The 16241-nt window shown below is 35.4% G+C and overlaps 1 protein-coding gene across 1 annotated transcript in view; it reads left to right on the top strand.

The window, feature by feature from the left end:
- Positions 1-16241, top strand: part of VPS13B (vacuolar protein sorting 13 homolog B) — a 714607-nt gene that overhangs the window by 114769 nt on the left and 583597 nt on the right. Inside the window, exon 17 of the mRNA XM_090283521.1 lies at positions 2612-2793. Within this exon, the coding sequence (XP_090139647.1) occupies positions 2612-2793 (182 nt within the window). The remainder of the gene's footprint in view (positions 1-2611; positions 2794-16241) is intronic.

Genomic DNA, 16241 nt, shown 5'->3' with positions numbered 1-16241 from the left:
GGGAAAAAAAGGAGCAGATCACATAAAAGTATTCCATTATTCTCATCTTCCAGGAATAGCTAGTATTTATAGTTCTATCTAGGGCTTTTAATTTCAGCATGCAAACACATGCAGATATGGTTATATGTGTGGGTAACGTACCGTTTCCTGCCATTACATGGGTCTATATTATAAAACAACTATATATCTCTTTGCTCACACATATTTCATGATAGCCTTTCATTTCAGTAGATTTATCTACTTTTTAATTTTAATATCTGAGTAGTGTTACATGAAGTTAATGTACCAGAATTTATTTAACACTGGGATTGTCTCAGATTTAGGCTATTTTATTTTTTAAAGATTTTTAAAATATCGTCCCATGAGGATATGTTTTTAATGATTTTAGAGAGAAAAGAAGGAGAGTGGGGAGAGAGAGGAAAAGGGGGCGGGAGAGACAGACATTGATCTGAGAGGAAAACATTGGTTCGTTGTCTCCTATATGCACCCCAACCAGGGATTGAACCCACCTTCTAGGTATGTGCCTTGACCTGGAATCTTACCCCAACATTTTGGTGTATAGGATGGCACTCCAACCAACTGAGCCACCTGACCAGGGCTAGGTTATTTTACATAAGGCTGCAAACACTGTTATTGTGTGAATATTCTTGCAGAGTTCTGAGAATTCTTTTCAGATAGATTTCTAGAATGGGTTAGAGCCTGAGAGGTTTTTCTAATGAGATATTAAGAGTCTTACATTGTTTTAGATTATGATGCTCAGAGAAGTGACTGAGTATGGTAAATGCATAAGGGAAGAAATGAAGGCTACACTAAGTGAAATAAAGAAAAGTTCATACGGAACCATTAGTGAAGGGTAGGAAGCAGGGGTTGAAATCAATGAATTGGAACATAAGGAAGAAATAAACAGTCAACCAGTACAGAATGAAGAAATAAGAGTTTGAGAAAACCAGGTGAGAATAAGAAGACTCTGGGACATCTCCAAAAGTGTCAACATCTGAATCATAGGGATGCCAGAAGGAGAAGAGGAAGAGCAAGAAATTGAAAACTTACTTAAAAAAAAAAAAAGAAAGAAAATGTTCCTAATTTGGCAAAGGAAATAGACATACAAGTCCAGCAAGCACAGAGAGTTCCAAACAAGTGGGATCCAAAGAGGACCACACAAAGACACATCATAATTAAAATGTCCAAGGTCAAAGATAAAGAGGGAATCTTAAAAGCAGCAAGAGAAAAGCAGAGAGTTACCTATAAATGAGTTCCCATAAGACTGTTTGGCAGGCTAGAAGGGATTGGCAAAAATACTCAAAGTCATGAAAAGCAGAAACCTACAGCTAAGCTAGCTTTACCCAACAAAGCTATCATTTAGAATGGAAGGGTGTATAAAGTGCTTTCCAGGCAAGGTAAAGCTAAAGGAGTTCATCATCACCAAGCCCTTATTATATGAAATGTCAAAGGGACTTAATTAAGAAAAAGAAGATCAAACGTGTGAGCAATAAAATGACAACAAACTCACAACTATCAACAACTGAATCTAAAAAACCGAAAAAACTAAGCAAACAACTAGAACAGGAACAGAATCATAGATATGGAGATCATATAGAGGGTTGTCAGTGGGGAGGGGGAAGGGAGAGAATGGGGGAAAAGGTGCAGGGATTAAGAAGCATAATTGGTAGGAACAAAATAGACAGGGGAGTGTGGTCAAGAAAATGGAGAATCCAAAGAACGTATATGCCTGACCCACGGACATGAACTAAGGGGGGGGGGGGGGGGGTTGCTGGCGGGAAGGAGGGTACTGGGTAGAGGGGGACAAATGGGGAAAAAATTGGGACAACTGTAATAACATAATCAATAAAGTATACTTAAAAAGTCTTATATTGTTTTAATTTGAATTTCCTTTTTTTTTCTGGTGAGGCTTAGAGTATTTCATATTTTTTGGGTCATTTCTGTTTTCATGTACTGTGTGTTTCCTATTTATGTTCTTGGACTGTTTTTGTTTTAGCGTTTTTTTTTTTCTCTAAAGAATTTTAATTTTTTTCTGAAATGATTTATATTTATTCTTTAGGATTAAATTTAAGTATAACACATGCATTTCCCCCCCTCAGCCTCCTTAGTGTATCTTACAGGAGCCATTAAATAACATTGTTTTAGCACTTATGTTAACTTATAATTTGTTTGTTTCACAACTGGACTCTGAATTCTTTGAGTGTAAAGACAGTGGCCTTCCCTTCAGATCCTAGCAAGAATTTGTATCTATTAAACTTTTTTTTAAAAAAAGATTTTATTTACTTATTTTTAGGGAGGGCGTGAAGGAGGGAGAAAGAGGGAGAGAAACCTCAAAGCACCAGAAACATTAATAGGTTGCCTCTTGGCATGCCCCCAACTGGGACCTTGCCTGCAACCTAAGCATGTACCCTGACTGGGAATTGAACCCATGACCTTTAGGTTCACAGGCCGGCGCTCAGTCCACTGAGGCACACCAGTGAGGGCTGATAATTCTTTTAAAAATATTTCTAATATATACCTTTCCTTCCCTGGTAACTTAATAATTCTTTTTTTATGTGTTGTTTGTAAATGCTATTTACTATATGGTTATTCTTTTTATTTTCTTATGCAGGGCCAAAAGATCTCAGGTTGCTACAACTGAAGGTATATTTGAACTTCCAAATCTTACAGTTCAAGCAACAAGAGCACAGACACTTCTGTTGCAGGCAATCTGTCAAAGTTGGTCTCATATTGGATATGTCAGCTCTTCAGTAGTGAATGAAGCTTTGATGAATGAAGTTTTCCAAAATATAGGTAAGAGTACAATCTTCTTGACAAGTATTTGGAAAATTCTTATTAGTGGTGACTAGTATTTTAGTATTCAAACCCACTACACAACTTAAATTGTGTAGTGTATTTAGCCATTCACTTGTATTCCCTGCCACCAATTTCTAGATACATTTTATATTTGCAAGGGATTATTTTTTACCAATTTCTTGTACAGTTGATTCTTTGTCCTTACATAGATAAATTTTAAGGAGGTCATTGTATATATTTGAAATGACAGCCAGATCATGAATAAATATCATCTATTTGATTATGCTGGTAAAGTAGAATAAAATATTTGATCATAATGCTTTAAGAGTTGGTAAGCAAATTATCCTTTTCATGTGTGACATGATGTTTTGATATTCATAGTGAAATAATTACTACAGTCAAACTAATTAACATGTATGTCTCCTCATAGTTACCATTTCTTTTTCCTATGGTAAGAGCACCAAAATCTACTCTTAGCAAAGCTAGTATGCACTACAGTATTACTAACTGTAGTCATCATGCTGTCCGTTAGATTTCTAGGACTTACTTATCCTACATAACTACAACTTTGTACTCTTTGACCAATATCTGTCATTCCTCCCTACTACCTTGGTTCTGGTCACCACTCTTCTATGTATTTAACTTTTTTAAAAAGATTCCACATGTAAAAGAGATCACATATCATTATTCTTAATAGTCACAAGGTGGAAACAACACATGTCTATTAACTGATGAATGTATAATAAAATATTATTCAGACATAAAAAGGAATAAAGTACTGATACTTGCTGCAATGTGGAGAACCTTCAAAACAGTAGGCAAGAGGTCACATATTATGATTCCATTCATATGAAATGCTTAGACTAGGCACATCAATAGAGACAGAGAGTAGTAGGGAGGAGGAGGAATGGGAGTGACTGCTAATGGGCATGGGTTTCTTTGGGGGTAATGAAAATGTTCTGAAATCAAATAGTGGTGTTTTTACGCTTGTGAATATGCTCAATTCCACTTAATTGTGCATTTTATATGAGTAAATTTTATGTTATATGAATTTTATCTCATTCAAAAAAGCTTTTTGAATTGATGAATATTAAAGTAGATTGGATTATGTGCTATGGTCTGAATGTTTGTTTTCCCTCATATTCATCTGTCGATATTTTAATGCCCAGTGTAATGGTATTAGAAAGTGGGGCCTTTAGGAGGTGATTAGATTATGAGCGGAAGTCCTCATGAATGAAATTAATGTCCTTATATAAAGAGGCCAGTGAGAGCTTCTTTGTCCCTTGCACCAAGTGAAGACACAGAGAAGTCAACAGTCTGCAACCTGGAAGAGGTCCTCACCAGAACCAGACCATATGCTAGCACCCTCCAGCCTTCAGCACTGTGAGGAAAAAATTTCTGTTGTTTATTGGCTACCCAGTTTGCGGTATTTTGTTATGTCTGCCCAAATGGACTATGATACTATGTTATTGCTGTTCATATGGCCACTATTTTATGTGGAGTTACTTATTATATAAAGTCTTTTAGATTCTTACCCGTAAGGCCTACAGTGAGGCCCTTATTGGCAATAGTATTTATCACTAGGACATTATCTAATTCATTTTTTTGTTTGTTAAATTTGTTTTCTGTAATGTTCTCTCCAGAGTTTTTTTGGTTTATTGTTTTACATACTAATCTGTCTTTCTTTATAAATTTTTATTTTTGTCTACTGGCTTAGCCTAAAAATTTATGTTAGTAAGCAGGTGGTAATTTTAATTACTTATATAATTTTCCTGTTTCCTAGTCCAACTAACTCCCTATTTCCTTTTCTGAATTTGTCAAATGGACGGTGCTATAAAATTTTTTTATTTAAAATTTCTTATTCTGGAAGTATTCTATCCAAACAGAATGCAGCCACCTATATTAAAAATGCAAACAAAGTAACAGCAGATGCCTTGTTTCATAACCTGATGGTTTGTCATTGAGAAACTTAAAATTAGTGGAACTGACTTTTTGTAGTTTAGGGAAATTGAGGAAAATAAAATCATGTTAGGATGTGTTTACCTCTGCCAAGTTTCTTTTTATCAAACAGAGCAGCTATAAAATTTATAATAGATGAATTAAAAGAATCAGCTAAAATAATTTTAAAAAGCCATATTCCCATGCCTAGTTATCTTATGTCTGTTTTTGTCTTCACCCCACTCAAGTCTTCCTCTATTCATTTTATTCTTAGTAGAGTGCTTGCAGTATTGTGTCTTCAAAATTTCTATCTTAAGATCCAGGAAGTATATATTTAAGGCAGCAATTCTCAGCTGGTGTGCTGCAGCATACTGCCGTGCCACAAGAATTTAAAAAGCATGTAATACCTCACTATTTAGTCAGGGGCACTGACCTCTGTTCCCTTAGACTGTCAAATAACAAAATGACAACAGCCAACACAACAATAGCCATCTGTTTGAACGAATCGAAATTGTACCTATTTTTTGGATAAACCAGCAAAGAAATACATTTTTCGGTATGCTGCAGAATTTTAGTAATTAATTTATGTGTGCCATGAGACAAAAAAGTTTGAAAATTGCTGATATAAGGTGTAGTTTTAGCATTTTATTATCTTGCATCTGTGGGTTATTAATAGATACTCAGTACTGTTAATCTTTGTTTAATATATTTGGTTTAAGCATATGATTCCTTGTTTCACATTATAACTAGTTCTCATTTACTACATTAATGAAGTGATTGTGCAGGCTATGTACATTCTTGGGTCTTTCAGACTTATATTCGGATAGTGTGTGTGGAAAAAGAGCTGTTATTCTTTTACTCTGCAGGTGACGATATGCCAAGTACTTCTCTTCCATGTTCCTGCCTCACCTTCTGTTATAACTTTGTGCCTCTAGCCTTCATTCTTACTTCTGGCTGTCTTATAATCGATCATTACTAACCCACAGCGTCCAGTTTTCTCCTCATCTTCACCGTAGTGGCTTTTCCTTCTGTCCCTATTGAACATGATTCTGATTTGATAATATTCTCCTACATTATCCCTTTTCCATTGATAACTAGATCTTTAACACAAGTCAAAACCAGTCTTTTCCTTGTGATTGAACACTATACATATAGTCCTCTTGGCCTACAGAAAATTTGCATTTTTTTCCCACATTCATGCCTTTGCCTAGGTTTTTCCCCTTCTCTGATGCCATAAATGTTTTACCTTGGTGTCTCTCCCCCTTCCCATTCTTTCTGTCCAGTCCCCCCCCCACCTTAAAACAGTTTTATTGAGATGTAACTCACATGTTACACATTTACCCTTTTCAGATACACAATATTAAACTTGTAGTGTATTTAGAGTTGTGTATCCATCACCACAATCAATTCTAGAATATTTTCATACCCTAAAAATAAGTTCCACATTCTTTAGCCATCACTTTCCAAGCCTTTCATTCCCCCAGCCCTGGGCAACACTAATCCGCTTTTTGTCTCAATGGATTTGCCTGTTCTAGACATTAAAATACAGTCATTGTGATCGAATTCTTTCACTTAGTGTACTGTTTTTGAAATTCGTTCATTTTGTGGCAGTATCCATATTTTATTTCCTTTTTTTGTTTTTGTTTTTGGTTGAGTAATAATCCATTATATGGCTGTTACCACATTTTGCTCATCTATTCATCAGTTGATGGTTATTTGGGTCATTTGTACTTCTGACAGTTATGAATAATGGTGCTCCAAATATTCATCTGCAAGTTTTCGTGTGGACATTTACTGAAGCTTGTATTTCTCGTGGATGCATATCTAGGTGTAGAATCATGGGGCTGAATGGTAACTGTGTATTTAACTTTTTGAGGAATTGCCAGACTGTTTTCCAAACTAGTTGTACCACTGTATATTCCTCACCTGTGGTGTGTGAGGGTCCCAATTTTCCCACATCCTTGCCATACTTTTATTACCTTTGTTTTGGTTCTAGCCATCAAGGTGTGGAGGAAGTTGTATCTCATTGTGGTTTTGATTTGCATTTCCTTTGTGCTAATGAGTTTGAGCATCTTTTTCTCTACTTCTTGGCTGTTTGTATATCTTCTATAGAGAAATATCTACTTAAATTCTTTGTTAATTTCATTTGGCCTGTTTATCCTTTTAAGTTGTAAGTAAGTCTCTTGGTGCCACTTTTCCAATAGTATTTGCTCACTTCTTGTCACTGTGTCACATTTTGGTAATTCTTGCAGTATTTCAAACTTTTTTCATTAGTATTATAGTTATTATGGTGATCTTCGATATTACTATTTTAGTTGTTTTGGGGCACAATGAACTGCACCTGTATAAGAGGGTGAAGTTAATTGATAAGTGTTGCCTGTGTTCTGACTATTGGGCTGACTGGTCATTCCTGTTCCTCTCCCTCTCCTTCCTGTTTGTCTGAGACACAACAATAGCGAAATTAGGTCAGTTACTAACCCTACACTGGCCTGTAAGTGCTCAAGTGAAAGGAAGAACCACATGTCTCTCCCTTGAAATCAAAAGCTAGATATGATTAAGCTTAGTGAGGAAAGCATGTAGAAAGTTGAGGTAGGTCGAAAGCTAGGCCTCTTGCTCCAAACAGCCAAGTTGTGAATGCAAAGGGAAAGTTCTTAAAGGAAATTAAAAGTGAACACATTAATGATAAGACTGGAAAGCAGCCTTATTGCTGTTATGGAGAAAGTTTTAGTGATCTGCACAGATAAAATCAGCTGCAACATTCCCTTAAGCTAAAGCTGAATCCAGAACAAGACCCTAACTATTTAGTTCTGTGGAACCTGAGAGAGGTAAGAAAGCTTCAGAGGAAAATTTTGAAGCTAGCGGAAGTTGGTTCATGAGGTTTAAGGAAAGAGGCCATCTCCATAAAACATAAAAGTCAAGGTAAAGCAACAAGAGCTGATGTAAAGCTGCAGCAAGTTATCCAGAAGCTCTAGCTAAGATAATTAATGAAGGTGGCTACACCAAACAACCAATTTTCAATGTAGATGAAACAGCCTCTTATGGAAAGAAGATGCCGTTGAGAACTTTCATAGCTAGAGAGAGGTCAACACTTGGCTCAAAGAACAGGTAGACTCTCTTTTTAGGGACTAATGCTGCTGATGACTTTAAGTTGAAGCCAGTGCTCATTTAGCTATCTAAAAATTCAGTGCTCTTCGGAATTGTGCTAAATCTGTTCTGCCTGTGCTCTCTAAATGGAACAATAAAGCCTGAATGATAGCACATCTGTCTAAACATGGTTTACTGAATATCTTAAGCCTTCTGTTGAGACCTTCTGCTCAGAAAAGATTCCTTTTAAAATATTACTGCTTATTGACAATGCACCTGGTCACCCAAGAGCACTGATGGAGATGTACAATGAGATTAATGTTGTTTTCATGCCTGCTAGCAGAACACTATTTTTCAGTTTATGGGTTAAGGAGTAATTTCAATTTTCAGTTCTTATTATTTAACAACTACCTTTTGTAAGGCTATAGCTGCCATTAATAGTGACTCCTGTGATGGATCTGGGCCAAGTAAGTTGAAAACTTTTTGGAAAGAATTCACCATTGTAGATGACATTAAGAACATTTGTGGTTCATGGAAAGACATCAGAATAGCGACTTTCACAGAGTGTGGGTGAAGCTGATTCCAGCCTTTGTGGATGACTTTGAGGCGTTAGAGGCTTCAGTGGAGAGAGTAACTGCGGATGTGGTAGAGATACCAAGAGAACTGGAATTAGAAGTGGATCTGAAGTTGTGACTGAATTGCTGCAATCTCACGGTTGAACTTTAAGAGATGAGGAATTGCTTCTTAATAATTAGTGAAGAAAGTAGTTTCTTGAGGTGGAATTTACTCCTGGTAAAGTTGCTATGAAGATTCTTGAAAGTACAACAAAGGATTTTGAATATTCTATAAACTTAGTTGATAAAGGGTAGCAGCAGGTTTTGAGCAGATTCACTCCAGTTTTGAAAGAAGTTCTACTGTGGGTATGATGCTATCACACAGCATTACATGCTACAGAGAAATCGTTTGTGAAAGGAAGTCAGTTGATTGGCCAAACTACATTGTTGTCTTATTTTAAGAATTTGCCACAGCTACCTTAGCCTTCAGCAACCACCATCCTGACCAGTCAGCAGCCATCAACATTGAGGTAAGACGCTCCGCTGGCAAAACGAGTATGATTCTCTGAAGGGTCAGGTGATGGTTAGCATTGTTTAGCAATAATGTATTTTTAAATTAAGATCTTTATTTTTTAAAGGTATGATGCTATTGTACAATTAAAAGACTATAATATAGTATGAACATAACTTTTATATGCCTTGCCCTGGAAACCAAAAAATTCATGTGACTTGCTTTATTGTGATATTTGCTTTATTGTGGTGGTCTGGAACCTAACCTGTAATATCTCTGGGGTAAGCCCAAATTGACTTTTATGCCATTTTAGAAGAACTAGTAAGGGGAATGGCACATGATCACTGGCAAAATACATGTACATTGTTACATATTTATGGAAAATTTTAAATGTGAAAAATATTCTGAAATCTTGATATGTAAGAAAACATGGTTATTGATTCCCTGATTATAATAATACAGCAAGCACTCTAGGGAGGAGCAGCCAATATCAGGTTGTGAAATAATAGAAATAATTTTATTACTCAAAGGAGATAAATTGTTTTGATAATTATTTTATATGTATCCTATTTATGCTGCATTCTTATGAAAAACAGTCACATAAAAATCTTATTTCTTGATTTTAGGTACAGAATATTTTCACTATTTTATTAACTTGATTTACCTTTTGTGACAGCATGGATGGACCCAGAGAATATTACTCTAGTGAAATAAGCCAGTCGAGAAAGACAAATACCATATGATTTCACTCATATATGGAATCTAGTGAACAAACCGAGCTAACAAGTAAAATAGAGTCAGACTCATAGACAGCAGTTTGACAGCTCTGAGGGGGTGATTGTCAGGGGGTGGAGGGATCGAGCAAAAAGGAGAAAAGGACTCATGGACATGGACAGCAGCGTGGTGATAGTGGAGGGAAGGGGATGTAAGGGGGACAACTGATAATGGAAAAATAAAACAATACAAATTAAAAATATTAAACATTTTTTTCTTTTAATAACTGAACTGGTCTGTGTATATAAAATCAATTAACATTAGGTTGTTGGATTTTGTTGGGTCATAAAACAAAATATGCAAAAATTTGTACCTCATTTTTCTCATCCTAAATGTTGAATTAGTAATGGTGCTTCAGATATGCAATATCAAATTTAATTTCAAACATTAAGACTAAAAAATATCTTTAGGAAGAAAATATGTTTTCTTTAGCACACTCTATATTGTAATATGTCTAAAACGAGATAATTTTTGTTTATTGAATCAATTTTTAGTTTGTATTTTGTGAATATGTTTATGTAAGAGGCTTCAAGAAAATATTTTATGAATTTTGAATTATATGTTCTTTAAAACTACAATGATTAATTTTTTCTCAGCTCTTGCAAAAATCAGAATAAAATGAGAAGCTATTAAAATAAATAAGAAATCTGTACTGATGCTTTTAGAAATTTTGTGTATTGAATTTTATTCTATATGTTACATGTAGATGTTTGTGTAGTGAATTTTTTACTATCTGTCAGGTAAGAAGAATATTTTCACTTCTCAATTATTGAAATTTAGGAGAGACCAAGTTGTAGAATGGAAATCTTTTCAATAACTAGTTATGTTTATAAAGGAAGCTGTTTGTTTTTTTTAAGTTTCAGTTAACTTTTTTTATATGTAAAATGGTGCTAATATCTTTATATCTACTCATAGATTTCTTATGAGTGCCAAGTATAGTATCATTTGTGGAGTTGATTTGTTATTCTTATCCTGGATATAGAATTCCACTGGAATCATATTAGGTATGTCCTATTAAAATGGTTTTGGTGTATGTATGAAGTTCTTGGAGACTGAGGTAACCCCTGTCTTGGCTTGGTGATCCAGTGTTTTATCTGAGAAAATATAGTACAAAGGTAAATTGAAAGAGTTAGGCAAGGAAGTAAAGAGAATAATGAGTAATGAACTCGAGACGAGAACAAAATTCATGACATTGGTTAGATCTAGTTGCTTAAACTTATTGAAGAAACTGTGCATTGTGCCCCTGTAATATAGCTGTTTGCAAGAGGCCACACCAAGCTCACAGAAACCTATGATGAACTGTGTATTTTCTGTTCTGCTAGGGATTCCAGAGGGGATTGTGGCGACAGACCTATAAATTGTTGTTGCAATGCAGTGGGACAAGAGATGAATGAAACTCTATCCTTTTATCCTCTTTTCAGATACTTTACAGCTGTTTACTAAGCATTTTGAACCTAATGAGCTGCATAATGTTGGGACTAGATACCATAAAACTTAAGTTGAATGGTCTGATTTGACTTACCTATTTTAGATTGATGTTTCTCATGTATTAATTTCACTGACTTCTTAACAGTAATACTGATGTTGGCAGGTTATATATCCTGTGTTAACATATGAAAATTTATGCTCAGAACAATTTAGTGTTTTTCTTAAATATCATCCCACAGATATTCACTGATTAAGTTGGGTTTTCAAGCCAGCCCGTTGCACCTTTCTTTTACTATTATTTCTGCTATATCAAACTACCCCTGATAAATGAGACCAGAAATATAGTGAGAAACTTTGCTCCTCCATTAGAAATTATGTAATAAAGGAATTGTAGATATAAGAAACTTAAATAAAAAGTAAAGCAGAGATGTGAAAGTTTTTGAATTAAACATGGATTATTAATTTGGGTTATTGAATTACATATTTTTGCTGTTCATGTTCCTGATGGCATTCAAATAATAGAAAATCTAACCCTTATTTATTTTGCCAGAAGATAAAATACAAAGTCACTGATTTTTTTTTTTTTTTTCCCACCTCAGGAAAATAGGGACTTGCTACCACTTTTTCCTTATTCAGGTAGTTTATTGTTTTGTTGATAGTCTTGTTCCATCGGTCTGATATTTGCAGTGAAATTACTGACAGACTTTAAAATCTGTACTGAAGGTGATCAAATGGACATTTGACTCTCTCATTTAAATGATGTCTTAATGTTAAAATAAAAATCTTTGCAGAAAGTAACTGTAAAAGTATTTTTATGCAAGATTTCATGTGGGATACCTTAATGATTGAATAATAAATTTTACCTCATAAAAATGAAATTCAATAATACAGTAGCTTTCTCAGCTCAGTAGCATCTGGTCTATTCTCATGAGAGCCAATATTTTCCAACTCATTAGGATCATGTCGTTCTGTATGTCGTCAACATTGACTTAGCCAAGCTACCTTTACTTACATAACCGCCAAACTATTAAATAGGTCTCTTGTGGAGTGAAGTCAAATATTCCTCTTACTTTACTTCTGCCTTAGAAGAGGGGAAGAAAATGTACATACTGTAACATTTAAACATCTGGTCTAAAACCACATCAGTGTAACTCTGAGCAAAGTTACGGATTCGGTGTTCTTCCCAGGTGTGCATATAAAAAGGGTTTTGGAGTTGTTGACTAGTTCTTTAACCATTTAGGAAAAAGACTGAGGTATAGCGATATGCTTTCTCTATTCCTCTGTTTTCGTACTTTTTATCCCACCTGAAGAATGCCTCCAATAGGTTCTAAAATTTTTTTTCCAGAGAGGCATTGACTATAAATTTATGCTTGTCCAAAAATAAAGAGTTGAGTTAGATTTGCTTAAGAGCTACAAGCAAATTATATTCTTTTTATTAAAATTATAGTAAAAGGCATTATTTTCATGAATCTTGTGAATTTTACAGTGCCCCTATAAAATTTGAATAGTATAATGTTTATTGAATTTTTAATAATTTCTTAAGTATCTTATTTATTTTTATTTTCAGAGAGAAGGGAAGGGAAGGAGAAAGAGAGGGAGAGAAACATCAGTCAGTTGCCTCTCGCATGCCCTTTCACACTGGGGACCTGGCCTACAACCCAGCTGTGTGCCCTGACAGGGAATTGAACTGGTATTCTTTTGGTTTGCAGGCCAGTGCTCAGTCCACTGAGCTACACTAGCTAGGGAGATGTTTATTGAATTTAAAGATTCATTTTTACTTGAATTCGTGTAGCGTTACTGAGATCTCATTTACAATATAATTATTAAGAGTGAATAATCAAATACATAATCATTTTTCTGTGAATATAGTTTAAAGAATTAAGAATTGCCTAATGTTTTCCAAATATGAGCACATCCTGAGTAATAAATCAGATGGGCTTGTTATATGTTTAATTGAATAAAAAGAAGAGGGTCGATGAATGTTCCACCTGCATCCTATTTCCTTTATTGAGGCTCACTTCTGTATACATGTTTTGGGAGTCAGCATTCTATCCTTTAAGTAATTTTCCAAATCAGAGTAGTTCATTTTATACTACAAATTTTTCTGCTCCTCACTTCTAATCCTTACATCACAGAATTTTTTTATTGTTGGCCCAGTGTGCTGAAACTTAACTTCCCACACAGCTGTGTTCTTTTGGGGTATACTTCTGTACATTATTCTGAATGTATTCCTATTTTGGCCACCGTTGGACTTCGCTGGATCAGATCTCAAGCTCTTTTGCACTATTTGTGTGTACATACATTCTGCATTAACATTTAGTGCTGTCATGTTAGACATAGAACATCCATGAAGTCGTGTTTAATATCTGGTAATTGAAAAATAAACTTACATGTTATAAGGCATTACAAAACAAAAATTTAATGCTCAACTGTCTTTCCTATAGGGATGGAAATTTTTGGGTTAGGAAATTAAAGGTTTATGTGAGGATTGTTTTGGGTGACCAAGTGACTAAAGGACAGGAGATGACATTTGGTTATAGGAACTTATCAGCCAGACATCTTCACTTCCCACAAGTCTGCTGATTCTTACATGCACTCTCATCCTGTTGCCTTGATTGTAAGGTGGGGAAGGCATTGCTATAGGAGGATTGACATAACCATCTGTAGTCAGTAGATTCAAAAGGACTAACTTTGCCATATAAAAGGTAATTTTAGAGATGTTGTATAGTGTGTAAAAGTTCAGATTGTATGAAAGGTATAGGATTTCTCTGTTAATATGCTAGTATAGTGATTTTTCCATTAATTTTTTTCATTTAAATTTTATTGAGATAGAGTTGACATACAGTACTGTATAAGTTTTTAAAGATATACACATAATGACTTACATATATTGCAGAATGATTACTAGAGTGTTTAGTTAATATCTGTTACCTTCTGTTGATATAAAAAAGAAAATCTACCCTTGTGAAGAGAACTTTAAGCATTTACTCTTAGACAACTTTCAAATATACCGTACAGCAGTGTTAACTTTAATCATCATGTTGTATATTACATCCCAAATACTATTCTTCTTGGATTTGGAATTTTGTACCTTTTGACCACCTTCATCCAATTCCCTCAACCCCCATAACCAGCCTCTGGTAACCACAAATGTGATCATTTTTTCTGTGAGTTTTCTTTTTTTCTACATTCCATATGTGAGATCCAACAGTATTAGCCTTTCTGCATCTGACTTATTTCACTTAGCATAATGCCCTCAGTGTTAATTCATGTTGCCACAAATGGCAGGGTTTTCTTCTTTTTTTATGGCTAAATAGTATTTGTGTGTGTGTGTGTGTGTGTCCGTCCATCGGCTATTCCATGACTTCTTGTATGGCCTTGATAATAGAAGGCACACCATTGTTAGCTGGTAAATGGCTTTGAGGCCAAAAATATGCAACAGCTTGATTTTCATGGCCACATTGGTGTGGCCAGAATTAGCTGATTAGACAATGGGAGTTAGGGGTTATAGGTCTGATGTAGTGACTTTGCCACAAGTAAGCTGGACAGGGATGGGTTGGCAATGCCTAGTGCAATGTGGCATTCGTCACCACATTATTCACTGGTTGACTTTTGGCAGTCATGATTTGGCAATAGTATGGTAACCTTTGCATCAGAAACATAGAATCTTTTACTTGATGCCCTTTGCCTTGTCTGATATAATGATGGACGCAGGCACAGTGAATGGTAGTGGGCATCAGCATGAGTAACCCAGGTGATTTATTCAGTTGTGATTTTGTCCCAACAATCTTATAGTTCCCTTTTTTCTATAGTTTGTGACACCTCCCCTGCTCCCCCAATCTGTAGTCTTTAATTTGTCAGTCTGAAGTTTTCCACATGGCAGACCAAACAGCTAGGCCTCAGCAACGACCCAAGGGTCAGTAAATTAAAACAAGATTTGTCAGTGGGAATTTAGGCAGAATTATGAGAATAACTGAATCCTGCCACAGAGCTGGTTTACACATTACTGAGCTGCAGCAGTAGCACAGCGTACACCGTTATGTTTCAGTTTTGTGGTACCGGCAGTGAATCAGATCCAGGCATTTTGGGGAACTCTGTGTATCAAATGCCACATTAAGCCTACAACGTTGCTAAGCAAAGTGGAGATTACTGTTCCCCCTTAGGGATAGTTGCTATGTTGTTCATGCAAATCCAAAATGCAACGAGGGCCAACCTGGGTATGAGCTTTAATTTGCTGTTTCCACTTTTACTACTAAGGGTAGGTATTGTACCCAGACTGAATCAGTTGTGGTGCCTACCTATAAATTAAAAGTACAGAATCCCAAATTGGGTCAGTCAGAATCCTTTCCTGGATTTGTGAACTTGGAACCAGAGAAAATAAGGTTAGTTTTTTTCTAGTGGAAGAAAACAGTGTAAGGATAGGAAGTTATTTGTCCTGCCATGGTGAGAATCAGGTTTGCGGAGAATTAGAGTGATCTAAAGAGACAAGGAAACAGTTCTGCAGTCATTTGTGACATTGTTACCAGTTGCTTTCTAGGTCTTATTTTTTACTTTATCACTGTTTTCAACCCTTCTTTGTTCCTTAAGCAAATTAATCTCACCTTTTCTTTCTGTTTTTTTTGAGCTGGCTTAAGTTGGATTTGTTTTTGGCCATTATGAGTACTAACATACATATTTATTCATTGCCTTATGCAAAGTGTAAGTATAGTTACTGATGATTTGGCATCTTCATCAGAGGTATATTAATTGGTTTTTCACCTTGATCCATTTCTATTTATGTAATTGATAACATGGAAGAAGGAATGGAAAATATATGCACATTGCACTAGGTATTATTCCTAAATTTTCCATATTGTTATTCATATAAAGTAAATCTGTAAGACCTGGAAGAAGTATAAAAGGTTAAAATGTGCTTTAGATTATAAGTAATACAATTAGTTTTGGACAAGTGAGATGTGCCTGGCACACCTTCCTCAAAAGAAGCCCTTCTTTTCCCTAATGTGGGACATTGAAAAATTAATCCCTGCCTTTTGTCATCTAGTGGTTATGGATTGAATGATGTCTTTTAACCCTTTTTGCCAAATCTGTTGCCCCCAGAACACAACAAGGATGTCAGCCTGTTAAACTGCACGCCGTTGTCCGGGGACAGCCAACTG

Source organism: Furipterus horrens, unplaced genomic scaffold (genome assembly GCF_987537825.1).
Source record: "Furipterus horrens unplaced genomic scaffold, mFurHor1.1.pri manual_scaffold_7, whole genome shotgun sequence".
Taxonomy (NCBI): Eukaryota; Metazoa; Chordata; class Mammalia; order Chiroptera; family Furipteridae; genus Furipterus; species Furipterus horrens.
This window is presented reverse-complemented; position numbering and strand designations above follow the sequence as displayed.